At 38.8% G+C, this 17,962-nt stretch overlaps 1 protein-coding gene across 1 annotated transcript in view; it reads left to right on the top strand.

Moving 5' to 3' along the window:
* Positions 1-17,962, top strand: part of CPNE4 (copine 4) — a 182,354-nt gene that overhangs the window by 82,013 nt on the left and 82,379 nt on the right. The window contains exons 3-6 of the mRNA XM_085311856.1: positions 3,021-3,092; positions 6,321-6,395; positions 12,357-12,440; positions 13,810-13,899. Coding sequence (XP_085167982.1) covers positions 3,021-3,092; positions 6,321-6,395; positions 12,357-12,440; positions 13,810-13,899 — 321 coding nt within the window. The remainder of the gene's footprint in view (positions 1-3,020; positions 3,093-6,320; positions 6,396-12,356; positions 12,441-13,809; positions 13,900-17,962) is intronic.

Genomic DNA, 17,962 nt, shown 5'->3' with positions numbered 1-17,962 from the left:
GACTATGATGTACGGAACCTATAACTCAGTAATATTTTAAGACTAGTTTATCATATTTTTCTTTTGACTTTCATCTGAGAATCTCACAGAAGATGATTTTTAAATTGCACCTCTCAGTTCGCAGGAGAGCAACAATTTTTACTTAATTTACAAGAGAATGGAGATATGGGCGACTTAAGAGGCTGAAGTGAATAATCTTCCCAAGATCGTAGAGGCGAAAAGGCTTCTGAATCCTGGYACTACTGATTACATCTTCTGTACTCTTATCTGCCCCCCTTGTGGTCCCTGAACAATAYTAGTGCTGAAATCCTTAAATGAATATGGAAAGCAAGTGAGATGATAGGAGCAGGTTGATGTATGGAAGGCAGTCCAGAAAGGGTGAGAGTCAAATTCTTCACTTGAGTAATAACTAGCTGCAAAAACACAAGGTAGGAAGCAACTGGCAAAGATAAATTTGAAATAGTTTCAAATGAACGATTACATTTGAAATAAATTAAACATGTAAAATGAACATTCAGTCACCAGTATCATGGCTTTCTAAAAAAAGTCAGATGCCATTCTGGAGTTTATTAGTAGGACAGCTTGCAAGACATGAGAAACTCTTCTTGCACAAGAAGGATCTGGAGTATTATGACCAATTTTGAGMATTATATTAAGAGTAGGATATGGGCCAGTAGGTAAGGTCTCAGCAGAGAGCAGTGAGAATTGTGGAGAGCAGTTTGAGGTCTGGAAAATTTGGTCAAAAAGGAAAGGGAGAATGAACTTGGGTCATATAGTRTAAAGACAACTGTGGAAAGATGATATTAGTCTTGAGATAAATGATTGCCTAAAAGAGGAAGGGAAAAAGATTGACTTATTTATAGTGGATTAGACAGAAACAACTGGCAGAGAACACTTAAAGTGCAGAGAACCTGGTTAGCTCTTAGGAAAATATACCTACAGTAAGAATAACAAATCACATAATGATTCACCAGAGGAGGTTGTTTCTCTCTGCCTTTGGAGATCTTTAAGAACTGATTAGTGACACATCTGTCAGGAATGACTCTGCCTTAGGACTGGGGAGCTGGACAAGGGATTCTAGATCAAGCCCTTTGATCTATGAAAAATGGACACGGGGAGGAATAACAGGGAGCCTTACCCAAAAGCACTGTGGAAGGAACCAGATTTGTGTGATCTGTTGAAGTTTCCTTAATTCCAGTGGAAATTAAAGACTCAGTTCTTTCTAGATGTGGCCACTATGTGAGCACTTGAATTGCCTGCTCTGGGGTCTGCATGCCCCACTGGGCAGTCGATTCTGTTTGCCACAAAAGYGCTGTCCAGGGGAGGTAGCAGCTCCCACCTGCAGGGATCTGAACATGTTAGTATGCACAGCTTGTGGTGCTTCACTGGGGAAGTGCTCAGGGATAGGTTATAAAATACCTGTTAGATCTGACAGAAATATGTTGATTCTGTGTGGAGGGAGGTGGGAAAGATAACCTCTTTGAAGACCTTGCTAGTCCACTGCCATTTTCAAGTGAACTACCGCAGACCTCTTGCTCAGTTGATGCAAAACAGAGTCACCTTTGGACTTTTACTCTATGGTGTCAAATTCCTTCTGTGATATGATGGGTAGGACAAACACTTCCCCGTACTGATGCAAGGCCAGAATTTATGTCAGGACTGTGCTTTTGCTCTTATCTCATAGCGGCTTTCTGCGTCTGGCCATGATTTTGCATTGCTTACTTAGGCTCCTCTGATTTTTGCCATTACCTACTGCCTTGGCTTATCATTAAAATATGTGCAATGCCCAGAACTCTAATGAAATGTTTGGAGCCATTGTTTTCCTTCATGGTTGCTTCTCTTTTACGATGAATATTTCTATATATTTTGCCAAAGACATAGTTTTGTCTGTTTGTGGATCATTTTATTTGAAGTATTATATGTTAGCCATCTAAGTGAARCTATTTAAGTAATGTTAGATGTAGGAAAGGACTGGTTGTGGTATAAAAGCTGTGTGCCAGAGTTTGAGGTTTTTCCCTAGGGCAGGAACAATCTTTTGTTCTGTGTCTACAGAGCATCTGGCCCAGCATGATCCTGCTCCAATGCTGTGATATTACAAGTAACGTTATTTTTGACTCATAAGCTGTGTTTAGAGTTACCTGTACATCTCTCTGCATTTTGGAGTTTTCCAGTAAGAAACATTTAATATAGCATAAACTTTACAGTCCTGAGGGKTCTAAGATATGGGGATATCAACTGTAGCTTGCTGGTTGTGAAGTATTTTAAGTTTTTTTCCTAGACTGTATTTTTCTAATATTTCTACTGGTCTAATTTTAAAARTTTAAAGACTGTTATGGAAATGTAATGATTATTGTGACAGGAAACAGTATCTTTTGTTATTGTAGCTTTGATAACATTTATTTGAGGTACATTTATAAATGTCAATGGACAAGTTTATTTGTAATGTTGTGTTCCAGGTGAGATGCGGTACCTGGTAAGAAAGGAGACAAATTTAGAACTAAAAGTAAGAGGAAGATTGCTTGCTTCTCTTCTGATTTAGAATTGTTGGATTTTTAAAATAAAATAAATGCTTTCTGTTCAAATCAGAGTTTGATTTCCTGCGGAAAAGAAAAGCTTTTTTGGCATCTCTGGTAGATATGTTGTATTTAGCTGCTGCCTCATTGCCTTCTAAGTCCACTTAAAACTTACTTCTGTCCTGCTGTTTCTGTTGTGGCAACTTTTGAGCAAAATCTGAGGTGCAGTTTCTGTTTTTCTGTTCAACTCGGTGAACAGAACTCGGTGAATTCTTCCCACTCTGCCTCACCCTGTCTGGGTGCTTTGTGCTGCCACTGCACCCTGCATCCTGTCCGCAGGCTTCCTGGGGAAACGCGCTCCTGACTCAGCCTGCTAGCGCTCTGATCTTGAATCAAGGCTCTACCTTGATACAAAAAAAAAAGACAACGTAAAATTTAAAGCACAATAAGCCATGTATTTACTACAGTTTCTATTTTTTTCCCCATTTGTTTTGGTTTTTTGTGCAGATTGTTTCTCAGAGAAAACTCTCCAAGTCCTTACTCAAACATGGGAACACAGCAGGGAAATCATCTATAACAGTAAGCTAACCTTAAATGCACTCTATTTTTCGTTTTCTTTAAAAGCATCTAATGTGACTAATTCTACATAAAAGCATCCTACTAAGTTACCGGCACAATCCTTAATTGAGAAATGCATTTAATTTGTTTATTTATAAAAATTCCTTTGCTATTTCTGACAAATGCTTATGGTAAAAAAAAAAAAAAGGTAACAAATAATGTATGTCTTTTTACAAAAGTTTAATATTTACTAATATTAAAGTACTTTGCAGTCAGCAAGAATGTTGTCCTCCTTAATTACTTTTATTTAAAGCTCTAGGATTCGTTTTGACCCATTTTGACATGCTTCTGACTGCATTTAAGATGTTACATGTGAACAGTTCCACTTATTTTATTCTTCATGAAGTTAATTTCAAAGTTTTATGGCTAATGTTAGAAAGATGAAGACATCTTGTTTTTCAAGGCCTTTGGACTTTTTCCAGTATCTTAAAAAAAATCTCAGAAACCACTCTGCCCCAAAACRACAACAAATGCAGAAGTTCAATAATATGGGCCAGCAGGTAAGGTCTCAAGCCAAGTTCAATTGGGTGTTTTAGTTGGATTTTCATGCAATTTTGGACTGGGTCCATCCCGAAATCTGCAAATTAAATTATAACATCTCTTTCWTCTTTCTCTTTGCTGGATTGGGAGATCATGCTTGTCTGCACTGAACCTTGCGTGCTTGTGACATTTGTATCTCTGCATCAAGACAGTGGTTATAATAAAATGCTTTACTGCAGGACTCTCTGCTGATGGGGTTGAGAAGGATYTTTTTCCTTGATATGCAGTTAGCCAGATGAGTTTCTCTTTGTTTGATTGGTTGAGGTTTTTCTTTTTTCCTGCCTTCCTCTGAAGCATCAGAGATTGAACATAGCCATGCAAGACACAGCAGACTGTGAGAAACAATACTTCTGGGAGCCGAGGGCATTTTCTTTCTTAGCTGTCTTCCTTGATGCCTGGCTGAGAAGTGATTTGCTAAATGCACAAGGTGAAACACATTTTTAGCTTGGGTTTAGAAAGGAATTCTCCCTTGTTCGAACTGAGCAGAACCATGAAAGAGATTTGCTCACTAAATAACTGGTGTGTTTTGCCCACAGAGATTGTAAAGGCATATTTTAACTCCCTTGTCCCATTGGCTTTCTGGACACCCCTCCTGTCCTGCCAGGGACACTAAGCAGTTTAGTCTTGTGAAAACATGAATGATTTAGTTCCACTAAAATGATTAGTCTTGCTAATAGAGTGTTCTGGAAAAAAAATAATGATCTGTGATATACAGGAGATGAGAGAAAATGAGGTAATAGTTCWTGCTGGCCTAACACTGGATGATAACTGTAAAACATAGACCATAGTTACCTGTTTTGGCTTCTAGCCRGTGGTACTACAAAACAGGTAGACTTTACACAAACAAGAGAAAACTGAACTCAAGTAAAAATTACTTTGTGAAAAGATTAGTGTCTCAACAGAATAAATCAGAAAGGATCATTTATTGTATTTCTGGTCCTCRGATACATACCAGATGTATGTCAAATATTGAACTTGCAAATATCAGTTTCCTAACTTGTTGAGCATACTGAWTTATGAATTTTGCACAGGATTTTGAAAGTTCCTATCTCAGAATGGTTTGYTGTAGTTTTATTGTGCCTTTGACTGTGGAATGGCTCATCAATACATTTTTACTATGTGGTGATGGGATAAAAAACAACCCCTTTCAGCCTYTCCAGTTAGAAGTCTGTCAACCTTTATAAGAGCTCATTATTTTCAGTTAAACATATCTGTGAAACTTGGTGTGCAAATCTCAGTGCCCTGGAAGTGATCCACAGCATGGGATCCTGTAAGCTGTCAGACAACATSGAAGGGAAACCTTTTGCCATACTCTATGGGTCATATTTTCAGCAAGCTAACACTTTCCTAGAACTTGTAAAACACAGGTGCATATCTGTGTGATTGTACTGTAATGTCCAATGAAGCGGTTGTGCATGTACATGGCTACATGTAAATATTTTGCACGAGAGAATACCAGTTTATTGCTGTGAGCCTAAGCTAGTTTCTGTTGAAAAAAAAAAGAAAGAAAGAAAAGGCCCTAAAAATCCCCAAAGATACTGTTTATTGAGGCTGTAGGCAGCCTGGATAATTCCTGGGAGCTGTATACTTGGGTAGCAAGGGTATTACATTGCAGTTTACTGATTGCAACTCTAACCTGAGCAGCCTTGAGCTGATTTAAAGAATACATTGGGATTTTCTGGTGGCTCCCCAAGGACCAGAAGTCCTTATGAGGGAAACAGTTTGATCCTGTCTGGGCAACTGATGTTGCTGCAGAATAAGTGGTTGCAGGCGTGATACAACTCTGTTCTTTGGGGTAATTTAATCTGTGGGGAGAATACTTGCAGTAAGAAATGATTTCATAACTGTCAAATAAAATAAAATGTGATTTATTTCAAAAAAATGTAYTTAAGCCAAATATACCAGCTTTGGTTAATACCTTCTCTCCACTGATGTATTTTAGTGGCCAGTAGAGAGGAGTGTTTTGCTGTTCTGTTTTTTGTTTGTTTGGGGTTTTTTTAATTAAAATCACAGAGTACAGCGACTGGCATAATTATCAGCATAGTTTATGCCAATTGAAAAACCACAGTAAATTATTTCAGCATTACTCTTATAAGTGAATCTACAGTCAGGGATTTTGCCAGGGTATTGCAGTGAAACTACCAGCAGAACCTTCTTAGTGTGGATTTGTGGTTCATAGCAACTAATGACAGGTGACTTCTCTTTCCATTTAGTGTGCCAAATGACGCTGAAAWGGCATAAGAATAGTCTAAGCTTTAGTCCCAGATAATACAACTCCTGCATAGCTTTTTCTTCCCTTAGACATGGTCAGACTCTGTGGAATTCTCTCGTGTCCTATCTGGCGAAAAGCGTGTTGTCGGGAGAAAGGGCTCAGTGGKGGGTGTTGATGTCTGTCCATTGAGAACTGATTGCCAAGGTTTAATCGTGTGATCCAAAGTGATTCAGATTTGGAGCCTTAACAAGTTGCCACTTACCAGCTGAGCAATGGATTAACTGAACACTGTTAGCCCTTCCTGGTTGCGTGGAGCAGCCTATTACCTTGTATCACACTTCAGTTTCCTAATGGGGGCTGCAGTCCTCACAATGTTAAATGCCATCTTTCTCGCCTTTCGTTATACTGTTCAAAACTCAATGTAGCTTTCCATTTAGGTGATTGCTGAGGAATTATCTGGCAATGATGACTATGTTGAACTTTCATTCAGTGCACGGAAATTGGATGACAAGGTAAGCTGCTTGATATTAACCTTATTGAAAGATATAAGAATGCCTGCAAATACAATTTGATGAGATTTTTCCCCCCGCTGTTTTTTTTTTTGCCTGATGTTATTAAACAAGTCAGAGATTTCAGATCAGTGTTCACAGTGAGACTTTCCTCAAGTTGTGAAGTAATTAAAATAAACTCAAGGGAAACTAATTAAAGCTAAGAAAATTTAATTATGCTATAACCAAGACGATTTAATTATTTAAAATGCCACAGATCAGAAGTGCTTAGATAAGTGAGCTTTGTGTAAGTAGTCAGAGATATTATAGTTGAAGTAAGCATCACAGAGTAAAGCTGGAAAACTTTATAACAGCTTAGTCAAGATACACTTTTCATTCAATGAAACGTAGCTTGAATATGAGAAAAAGAGTACTGTATATTTGCTAAATCCTTTTTTCCGTTTTTAGTAAAAAATCCCTGCACTGATTCAAACACTACTCTTCATTCTAAGAAATATATCTTTCTGAAGATATTATCCATTGTTATTTTGCAATATTCATATAATAAGTAAGTACCTCTAGCAACATTCAGCCCAAGAAATCCAGATGACTTTGCATGTCATCTGGATGCATTATTTTAGTGTTATAGAAAGCACATAATTATTTGAGGTAATCTGGGGAATATCTTTGTAATTAATTGGAGTCATAAGGCCATGGCCGCCTTCTAGATAATAGGGCTTTACATGTAATGGAAAATCAGATGATTATAGCTGCACTGATTCACAGTATCTACCACTAGTATATAGTCCTTTCCCGTRTGTGAAGCTGATTCTAATTCGACAGAGATAGTGATACAAAAGTTGGCATCAAGAACATTCTGATGCTCCAAGCATTTGCACATAAAAATTTGAYGTGTGATAACTTAATCAAAACCGTCAGAGTACTTTTAGATACATACATCAAATTATCAAAATCAGGCTGTAACTGATGAATAGCGTTATCGGTTGAAACTGCCAGGAAAACTCAGGCAAGCAGAATGTGATTAGTACTGGAATGTATTTAGAGTATATAGGTAAAGCACGCTCCTATGCACAGGACCGTAAATGATCGGGACCTCAAATTATTTCTTATCTGAAATATGAATTACTCCTTCCTTCAGAGATGCTGGATTCTTAGTGATTCCAAATCACGTTAATTTATTTAGATGTTAAAAAGTAGATTTAGCAAGCTCTCCTTAGACGGCCGTTTTTAGACTTGGATTTCCAAAGCTACCAATGAGTGTTTTCCTGATCCACATGCTGTCACATCTAGAAAAACATCTTTTTATGTGCTACATAAAAAGACTTCACCATTGCCTTTCTTTGTCACAAATATAAATGTAGTCTGGTGTAAATACGGTTACTTGCTTATAGCTCTTGTTAATATTAATTAAAAGGATACTTCCGGAGTATGCTTCTGCACTAGGATAGGGTTGTCTGGGCAATAGCTTTAGAGCGATGTTGGAACACATTTCTTTATGGGGTTGAAACACTTTTATTTATGAGTATAAATTAAGGAGTATGATTAGGAAACATTACAAGAACATCGTGACTCTTGCCATTTTAACATGTTTAGTCTAGGTGGGCTTCATCTAATAAACATTTCCTGGACAGGGCTATGTGCAACCCAGGCAGTGACTCACCATGTGTTATCTGAGTCAAAAATCCTTTCTTCAGCTGACAAAAGTCACTGGAAGTCTATTACAGTTGAAAGAGGTCTGTCAATTAGTTCAAGCTAGAGATATAGCTCTAAACTTGCCAAACCTTTGCTCACTTCATTTATAAGAGGCTTATGTTTTTTTGTATGACTTATAATGAACTTTGACATTAATGGGCTTAAGGGACTATTAATAATTATTGTTATTAAGGCTTGAAATTACTTGGAATTGCATAGTTCAGCCATTGGTAAGAAAGGATGAGTGCCCTGAGGTCACATAAAGGTCAAAAAAAATCCATCGGAGAACTAAGAGGAGCCAATCTTCTGAAATCCTAAGCAGAATTTTGCATGACTTTCACTACTCGGAGTGGTGAAGAGCTGGGTAGAGAGAAGGTCACATCAGAGAAGCAGAGTGAGGTCTGTGGCTGGCCTGGGTGTCTCCTGAAGGAAGGAAGAAGTGTGTGGGAGCGATCATTCAGGCTCCGCAATGCAGGGTCACCTTTGTAATCGCAGAAGTCACTGGCTGGCAGCAGGATTGCACTGAGGGTGGCAGAAAACAAGTTGAATCCTAATCCTTCACMACTTTTGGATAAAGAGGGTGAATGTGCCTTGAGGAGATAAGAGAAGTGTTTTTTTTTTTTCCATCCATACCATCAGTGGAGTCTTGAAAAGAGAAGAATTTTCTTTCTCCACCCCTCAGAGGAAAACTCTTTGAAAGGGGGTCCTGGAACAGAGACCTTCCCTCTGCCCCGAATGTGATGCCTGTGCTCCACATAGGGATACGCTTTTAAATACAGCCCRTTGTCAGTATTTACTGTTGACCAGCTCTGGGTTGCTCCCTGACCACCTGGGACTGAGGACTTCTGTGTTCTCCAGTCAGTGTGCAAGTAGCTTTGAAGAACAGAGARAAGATGCTATGAAGAACAGAATTGTCCATCAATAATGGTGGTAGCTCTAACTAAGTCATTCCCTTAAAACATGTTTTTTTGATACTCCTTATTAAAAGAAATACTCTCAGTGAGAAAAAAAAGTAAACAACACATTTTTGGCAGATTAAACAAAATTTGTTACTGTAATTTAACAGGCAGTGTAGGTTTGATTGTTTCTTTATTACCCCTCATAAAAATGCAAGAGTTCTAGGGAAGCCATAAAACAAGAAAAGCCTAGTTGATTTTTGCTGCAGGAGTGGCTGAAACATTAAATATAAAATCAGAGGAAAGTCACAGATATGATTATTTCCTTTACTTAACTGACTTTGCAGACWTAAAGGTTATAGTTTTAGTGTTGCTTGATTGGAAGATGTAACTACATTTTCCTACGTTATTGAAGCCTAATCAGCTCAGATGGCAAASCTTTGTTTCAAGAGATCCACTGAGAACACTTCATAATGGAACAATATCTTTTGGAAAGGTTGTATTGCATTAATAGCTATGTTACAATTACCATAACAAGCGGCTACATTTTTGTCATAGCTGTAACAGGTTTTGAGCACTGAGGCAGGCAAACGGCTTTCTTTGTTCTGAGAAAGATACTTATCATGGGTTGAGAAAGATTCTCCAGCAAATGKCTGTAAAATATAAGCTTTTACCACTTTGTTTTATATTTTCCTTGTACCAAAGTACTAAAAATATCCTGGAACATTGCACTTTGCTACTGGAGAATTTTCAAATTTGATTAGTGATTTTTGGCTGCTTCAGCTCCTTTCTGAGAGACATTTGATTTGAACCCCAAACTGATTTTTAGTGTCATACTCTGAAAATGAAGGTACTAAAAGAGATGTCTAGTTGAGTGTTCAGAAATTGAGGTGTTTTGTGTTAATATTGTGTCACTGCTGCACATACTGAAAGAACAATGTGTATTATACCACTAGTAAATGCGTTACATTAATCATTTAAACATTATTAAAATATCAAAACATTAAACATTTATTGCTGCTATTCTTCTTTCAGAAGATGTTCATATGAAATAAAGCTGTTAGATTCAGAGTAACAATGAAAAAGCTTTGAAAACAATAATTCTGAAATAAAATATTTCTTCAGCRTATCAGTTTTGAGTTGTTATGAAGCATCTTTAATATTGAAGGAGTTTTGGTTTGTATATCTGGAAAGTAGAGGGTTTTTTTGCATTGAGGGGAATGGTATAAGCCAGTAGCCAGAGTTAAAACCTTTTCCTTTAAGTGATATTGCCTTGGTTATTAAATCCACATATTAAATATCACTTCACTTGTGCTGATGTTTGTTGTTTCTGTTTTCATGATATTCAGCTGGGAATAACACTATAACAGAGTGCAAACCACTATAGCTTATTCTGAGTCTTCTTTCAGAAAATCTTTGTTTCCTTTCTGAGTTTTAAGCACTGCAAAGGAAATTCTTTAGATGTATCATTCTCAGGTGTTTTCTTTTAGATAATTTTCATAATCAAACTTGAGTTTCATAAAGAATCTGTTAATGTTAAACTTTTATCAAACTTTAAACAACAAATTTGTGGGTATGAAGAGGCAGCTTAATMTTTTCTAACCCTATGCACTCTGGAGTTTGGTTTCACTGATTGAGCTAGATCCCTTATTTTCTGCTTGGCCTCTCTGCTATGTGGGAATCTGGAAGAATTTGGTAACCAAAGCCCCCTACATAYTGTCAGTTTGAGGAGCTGAATGGAGTCCAGATACTAAATCTACATAAGGGCATTGTGGTAGTCTCCCGAGTTACAGACTTTTTTGGAGTTTGTACTGATTCTTCACAAATTGTAACCCTGTAGTTGGAATAAATGGGCAMACATTCAGCTTTGTTGTTAATGTTCCAGCTCCCTGTGATTTAACACACGTGCTTCGCACCCATTTCTAAACATCCTATTGCGTTTTCTGTAGCAGAAAAAGAAATGGATCATTTACAAAACAACACTCTTGGCACAGCAGTATTGATAAATGTCATCTCTAGGGGTTGGGGAAGACCATAAGTTGCTCGAATCTTGCACARGGCTTCTTGGTCCCTACAGACTTATTGCATTCCCCAAACATTCAAATTCAGATGTTTTCTCAAAGCCCTGATTTCTTTGGGTGCTGTTTGCAGTTATGAAGTAGTAACAATGCCTTGACAACAAATCTGACAAAACCAATGTGCCCAGACATTGCCTAACAAATTATCCAAAGTTGTCCTGTGTCCAAAGCAACCCAGCTAGTCAAGAATAAGTATGATGGGCATTTTGTGGGGATAAAATGGTAGAACTACTCATAATACAATCATTTTTACAGTAACACTTGTATAGAAACATCAGGAGAGCAAACAGAATTTATTTCCCCAGACTGCATGGAATTCTGTGGTTTGGGCTATGGCCTACAGAGAACARTAATGTTTACACCTGTTAAGTTAGTCATGTGGCTTTTCTGAAGAAAAAGCGGGGAAAAAAGGAGTCCAGATTGGTTGCAGAAAATCTACTGGCTCCTTGAGTCYTGCTCTTGCTGCATTGTGCAGTTAGAAATTTGAATTAGCCAGCTTCCCCCTTCCAGCTGTGGAGGGCTAAAACCCAGCAACCTTTACTCCCCCCAGCCAGTGTGCCCAGAGAAGACAGTATGTTGTTGAAACTAAAGAGGCCATAGCCAAGCTGCARCTGTACTGTAGAAAGCAACTTAATTTAGAGTTGTATAAGAACACTCAGCTCAAGTGGATGCAAAACTGGGGAGATTTGTGTTACGGTGCAAGAAGTAACTAAACTTAAAGTAATTTTTCTGCAGTCTCTTGCTCTGCTTGTCTTCTCAATATGGGCCACATTTTTACATCCTAGAGAAATATTAGAGGTTCTCTAGTCTTCTGTAATCCATCTTGCCAGTGCTTACATTAACTAATAGCAGCACAATATCTTGGCCAATTAACTTGAGAGGGTGGATGGATAGCATGAATTTCAGCTCCACTATAGAACAGTTCAAAGGGCCTAGCATGATAAGACTAATGTCAAAAAACCAAACAGGTATGGAGGGCAGAAAGAAATGAGCTAGGAGGATGAAGGAGCTAAAATGCAGGAATCTAGACTGGAAGTAAGAAGGGAAAAGAAAGTAAAACCTCATTTTACAGTTCTGCCTACCATGGTTGAATAGCCAAACTGAGAACAACAGCAGCACGTAGAAGTCCTTGTGGAACAAGGATAAGAATGAAATATTGCTGAGGGATACCAAGAGGTCTCTCTGAAACCRCACTTGTCTCTCCTTTTTCATTAGCAGTCAGGGAAGCACAGATTCAGTGTGCGTGAAAAACTCAAAGAAGTTGTCTTAAGAATAACTTGTTCTGTATTTTATTTTAGGATTTTTTCAGCAAATCTGATCCTTTTCTGGAGATTTTCCGGATGAATGATGATGCAACCCAACAGCTTGTTCACAGGACTGAGGTAAGGAATTGCACTGGATTTACTTTCCAAGGACACACAGGTGGGCTGTCATAAGGAACGGTTTTGCTTCCTGTGTCACAATGGGCATTGCAAGTATCCACATTAAATAGCACTTCTATGTCTTGTGTAATTATTGACTAATGAGCATCAAGTCTTGACTTACACAAGAGTGAGAGTGATATTGAAGCCAAAGTTTAATTAAACTGGCAGAACATTCTTCAGTTTGAAGGAGAGTATTTATATATATTACATTTGTCCCAAATCATGTTGCAGATGGTATCATATTTTTACACTGATACTATATAGTATCTTCCCTGCCTCCTCCCAGGTTGCTGGTGATCAAAAGGTTTGTAATCTGGGTACTTTTCAGTTGTTTGTTATTGTGACCACAAGGTGGGCAGGAGAGGGTCGGATACCGGTGTAGAGACACTCAAGGTTCATAGGGGGTTAAGCAGTATAGATTTAATAAAGGACTTTTATACCCCAAACTGCATGGGGAACCTCAGGAAGCTCAAGGTGGAGTTGCTAATGGGAGCCTGCTGGAAGCGTGGGCTGGACGTCTGGGTTGGACGCCCAGGCTGGACTTGACTCATTGTTTGTAAGGGCTCCTTAAATCTACTAGAAATATATCTTTATCTCAGCTGTGCTGACCTTGAGCAGCTACTGTCCAGGAAGCAGTTAGATGTTGTTGACAAAACAGAATATACATGCCTGGCCCTGATGGGAATTTTGTCAGTGTGTAGTTTCACACGCTGGGCCTGCTGCCATGTACTCTGCCAGTCACTGACTCCTCGCCAGATCTTCCATAGGTGTTCTCACTACACCTCTATCATAATTTCATTACTGCCTCCATGGCAATGATTGGCACTATCTTAAAAAGCAGCAGTTAGGAGTATAGGATGGAGCTGCAACAGGTATGCAGGGATATGTATCTGTCTGGTACAGATACCATAAAGTGTTGCTGCCAGCTAAGAACCAATCCCTAAGCTGATGCACATCCCCATTGCCCAGTCCRTCTGCACCCTTTCCGTACTGTCCAGTTCAGGGGAGTATCTCACAGCCTTCTTTTTGTGAGTTAGGCTCCCACTGAGGTGTGACAGTGCTAGGACAGTCACTGCAGTGCGCCTTGTGCACAGATCCATTCCCTCACCTGTGCTTCTTTCTGGGGCTTTCTAAAGCAGCTGTGCTGGAAGCTGCAGGCCACTTCAGTGCAGATACCCCATGCATGTCATTCTGCAAACCTCCAGCTGAGCTCTATGTTTTTCTCTTTCCAGAGAACGTACTGTATTGAAAATCATGGTTTTTGCTGAACACTCTGCTTAGAAATGTGCAAATATTATGGCTTCCCTTCATTTCTTTTCACTTCTAGGTTGTGATGAATAACTTAAATCCAGCCTGGAAGACCTTTAAAGTGTCTGTAAATTCTCTGTGCAGTGGAGACCAGGACCGCAGACTGAAGGTCAGAAGCTGTTCCTACTGTTATAGCTTTACTTGTAGAAAACAAAACTTTGACTCTTTTTTTTTGAATTAAAGATTGCTACTCTGCACTGCTGTCTTCTTTGGCAGAGATGATGATCTTACAGGCATTTTATGATTACCACAATCAAATTGTGGTGCACAGAAGTGAGTAAGCCATTGTAATGAGTAGATAATGCTCTATACTTCTTTCAGTAACCTGAAAAAGTGATGGTGCTGTTTGTGCCAATCAGCTGAATAATTTAAACCCAGCATCATTCATCTGGTGAAAGTATATTCAAGGGAGGCAGCAACCTTGCCACCATTTTAGCTACTGATTCCTTGCTTTTGTGCCTGGACAAGAAAAGTACTGACTTATGAGGTCTGTTACCATATGAAGAATGGGCTGGCCACAGAGAGACATGTGCCATAGTAATGACACTGTTACTAGTCATCATAAAGACTGATGCTTGGGCACTGGCAGAAAAATCTCTCTTTCTGTAGCTAATTTAGGTTAAATCAAGGCAGAACTCAATTTTTCAGATCTTCTAATCAGGTTTAACTTTAAGACTAATTAAAGAATGTTAAATAAAAGCACTATTCCCAACCTCTATTCAGCCTTTCAGATCTAATGAAAAGACTTTGGACCCCCCAAATTGTCTTTTTTTTTTCCTCTGCTCTTACCAAATTATCTAATAAAAAAAATTCCTTCTCCCTGCAAACCTTTCTTCTTGCATCATTATAGCTGTGTAATGTTCTGTATTGTTATTTTTCCCTCATTACAAACTGCAGGAGGTGCTCTGCAAGTAGAGAAAATAAAATGTCACATTTCTGTCTGGGACATATTACAATGCATGCCACAAATGGGTGGAAAAAGGAGAAAGGAAATGGGTGGAAAAGGAGACGGTCATGTTGACTGTGATGTATTGACTTCGCAAAATCAGCACTATTTCCAAACAGTAGTGTTGCAGACATGGTGTTTGTGTATATACCTTTGTGTGGTACAGTAGATACACCAGGAAGGCAGAGATGTGAGTGGTAGCTGTATGTATCTTTTTTGTGTCCTCTGTTGCATTTCTGGGCAGATGTTAAATGATGGTAAGATGAGTCCAAGGTAAAAAGAAGCACCAAAAGAATGAAGAAAGTTGAGAAAAGAATGAAAGAAGTTAGCAAGGGAAAATAAAGGTCGAAGTGGATGGAGTACAGGATGATTAGAAGAGCAGAAAAGATATTTGTGATAGATGCATCTGAGAGATGGGAAGGAAGCTGAGCACCTCAAGTGATTCAGCAAAGCCGTTGCAGAAGATCTTTCCATCTGTCCTTTAGCTGGTAAATGGTATAAACAGTTGTATTTGGCTCATCCAGTGAGATTGATACAGACTCATAGCTGGTGAAATAGAAAATGAGCTGTGGGAAAAGAATTGCCTCCATTTTATACTGTAAGCAAAATTAACAGTATTGGCTAAAGAGAACTTCTAAGGCAAATGAAGAGATGTGGAGGAGTTACTTAATGTAGCATGTATAGGATGACAGTAATGTGAAGTGTCAGGATAATGACTGTTATCCTGGGAGGTTATAATTTTATAAATATCAATGTGTTAGTTGCCGAAAACACAGAAGACAAGCAAATCACCCTGTGTTGTATAAGCAGTGTAAATCTTCCGGAGAGGGAGAATAAGAAAAGCAGCTATCCAGAGGTAGCAAAATGACAGGCTCAAAGGACAGTCAAGGACAATGAGTGATACCATGATTGGTGCCTCTGAAGATTGGGCTCCTGCTTTATGTTAAAGGGCAGCTCTGATGAAAGTGTGGAGTATGGTTGTTTGGATATTGAGCTCACATCATAGCTCAGACAGAGCTGGGAGTTGAGCTTTTACTTTTGAGTGGGGTGGACTGTGAAAGGCTTGGAAAGGGAGGGCAAACAATTCTTGTTTGATGTAGTTTGAAGGGCAATCCACTGTTTGGATGTCTAGAGAGAGATGATATGGTTAAAGCAGCGGGTGGGAATATTCATTCTACTGCAGCATTCTGTGAGAATGAAAGGTGGTCAAAAGCTGAATGTGTCAATGCTAAAGAACATGCTATACTCAAAATGTGAGATGCTGAGATACTGGAGAAAAGATGCAACRTGACAGACACTTTATTCGTCTTATGTAGCAGAACACTCTGAGGGTATGCCATATGCAACAGATGCAGAAAGTTGCACCTTGCCTTTCTCTGAGCACAAGATCCCAGGCCACCTAGTCCAGCATGGATCCCACAGCCACTTAGAGCATCAGCACTCAGTTGTGCCTGTCCTTATAGGGTCTACTTCTTGAGCTGGCTTAAATTGAAATGAGTAGTATGGTCTCATAGTAATGTGACCATACAGGTTTGGGACTAGAGATGGTCATACTTTTGCTGCTCAAATGACAAGCCAATGCCTTTGCCACRTTGTGTATATGTGGCCTTTTAGATCACTTAGGCATTTAGGAAGAAATGCAAATGAAATATGATGCCTAGAACATCAAGGCAAGCAGCAAGTCCCTGAGGACAGAGGACCATGGTTCTGGAGAGGGCAATGTACTTTAACTGCTTTGAGACTGAGGTGAGAATGTGTCAGAAAAACATGCTGAGGTTTAAGATTGGGCAGAAAATGRGTCTGGGAATAATGAAGGGAGATCTTTTAGTTACGAGCAGAGACAGTACTTGAATTTGTGTTTGTAGATGATACTGCCAAAAGATAAGAYGGAGAGAGAAGTGAAGAGAACAAGAGTCATCCATTGGGACTACCTGTACAGAGGAGGAGGAAAAAGCTGAGTGAAGGAATGAATGAATGAAGGGGGAAGAAGAGAACCAGGAAAAAAATGGACTTTATGAACCTATTAACAATGTTCAAATCGGCCTGGTTCTGAAGAATTTTTTCCTTTTCTCAGAGAGTATATGTTTTCATTTGGCTATGCAAGTATTTGCAGGCCCTGATTTAAATGTCTTAGTATTTGCCCAAGACTGCAGTTTAGATGTTCACAGAAAAGCTCTATGKAGTGGGGTGTGCACCAGATCACTAATGAGTGTGGAAATATATTAAAATTAATTGTAGTTTTAAAATAAGAATGAGGTTTGAAGCGTCTTTAAAATTCAGTCCCCTTACCCTTTTGGTGGATTTAAGATGCTCCTGTTCTTACAGAGGAACCCCAAAATCAGTAGTGTTTAACAGGTATCGTATAGTACTTTTCTGATGACAATTCTGTTTGCTTTCTGYGTGGGCTATAATTTAGGAATTTGATGGCAGCAAGGAAAGAAGAATGGAAATTACAAGATTTAGAGAGGTGAAGGGTTCCTGAAGGATTTAGCACTGTACRAACATTTGTGCTTTTACATTGACTAAGCATTCTACTCTTCAGACTACCGTATTTTTGAAAATCTGACTTTAAAYGCTTTGTTTCRCTTCATAAARTATACAGCAATATGTTACTGCTAAGCATTGGRAGAATTCCCTGAGCAGTATTCGATGTGGAGACTTTCAGTGTACTCCAGTTGCCTTGCTGAGCACCAGCTTCTCACCAGGACTGTCTGATCACTGCACAGTAATTGCCTAAGGCTGGATAGTTTTGTGCCTGTAGCARCTGTTTCTCTTTGACATACTCTAGAAGGCATTATCTAAGTTAAGGTTTTAAGAGGCAGTTTAAGAGATGCTTAGAGGGAAAATGTCAGTTTGTGTAAATTCTGCAAATGGAGGGAGACCTTAAACACAAGCACATTGCACCGATCGCTTCCCTCGGCTGCCTCATSCTCCACATGTGCAACTCTGCAGGGTCTTTTTGAACTCTGAAGCCTTGGCCTTTCCTCTCTGCCATTGAAATTACATGTGTCCTGAGTTTAGYGGTTTAATTTATGTTGTGAGGAATGGGGATTAACATTACAAAAATACACTAAAACAATGCAATTTAACTTAGAGAAGTGTGTCCTTTGTAAGTCTTGCACCCAAAGCAGCCTTTGTGCTATCTGGGCATTTGAAACTTTACAGTTAAAAATGTCTGTTTAAAAAGATAAGATGTGCAAGGTCACTAAAATCAAAGCAACCAGTA

This window comes from Rhea americana, unplaced genomic scaffold, assembly GCF_003343005.1.
Source record: "Rhea americana isolate MKP2758 unplaced genomic scaffold, rheAme1 scaffold_35, whole genome shotgun sequence".
NCBI classification, from domain to species: domain Eukaryota; kingdom Metazoa; phylum Chordata; class Aves; order Rheiformes; family Rheidae; genus Rhea; species Rhea americana.
This window is presented reverse-complemented; position numbering and strand designations above follow the sequence as displayed.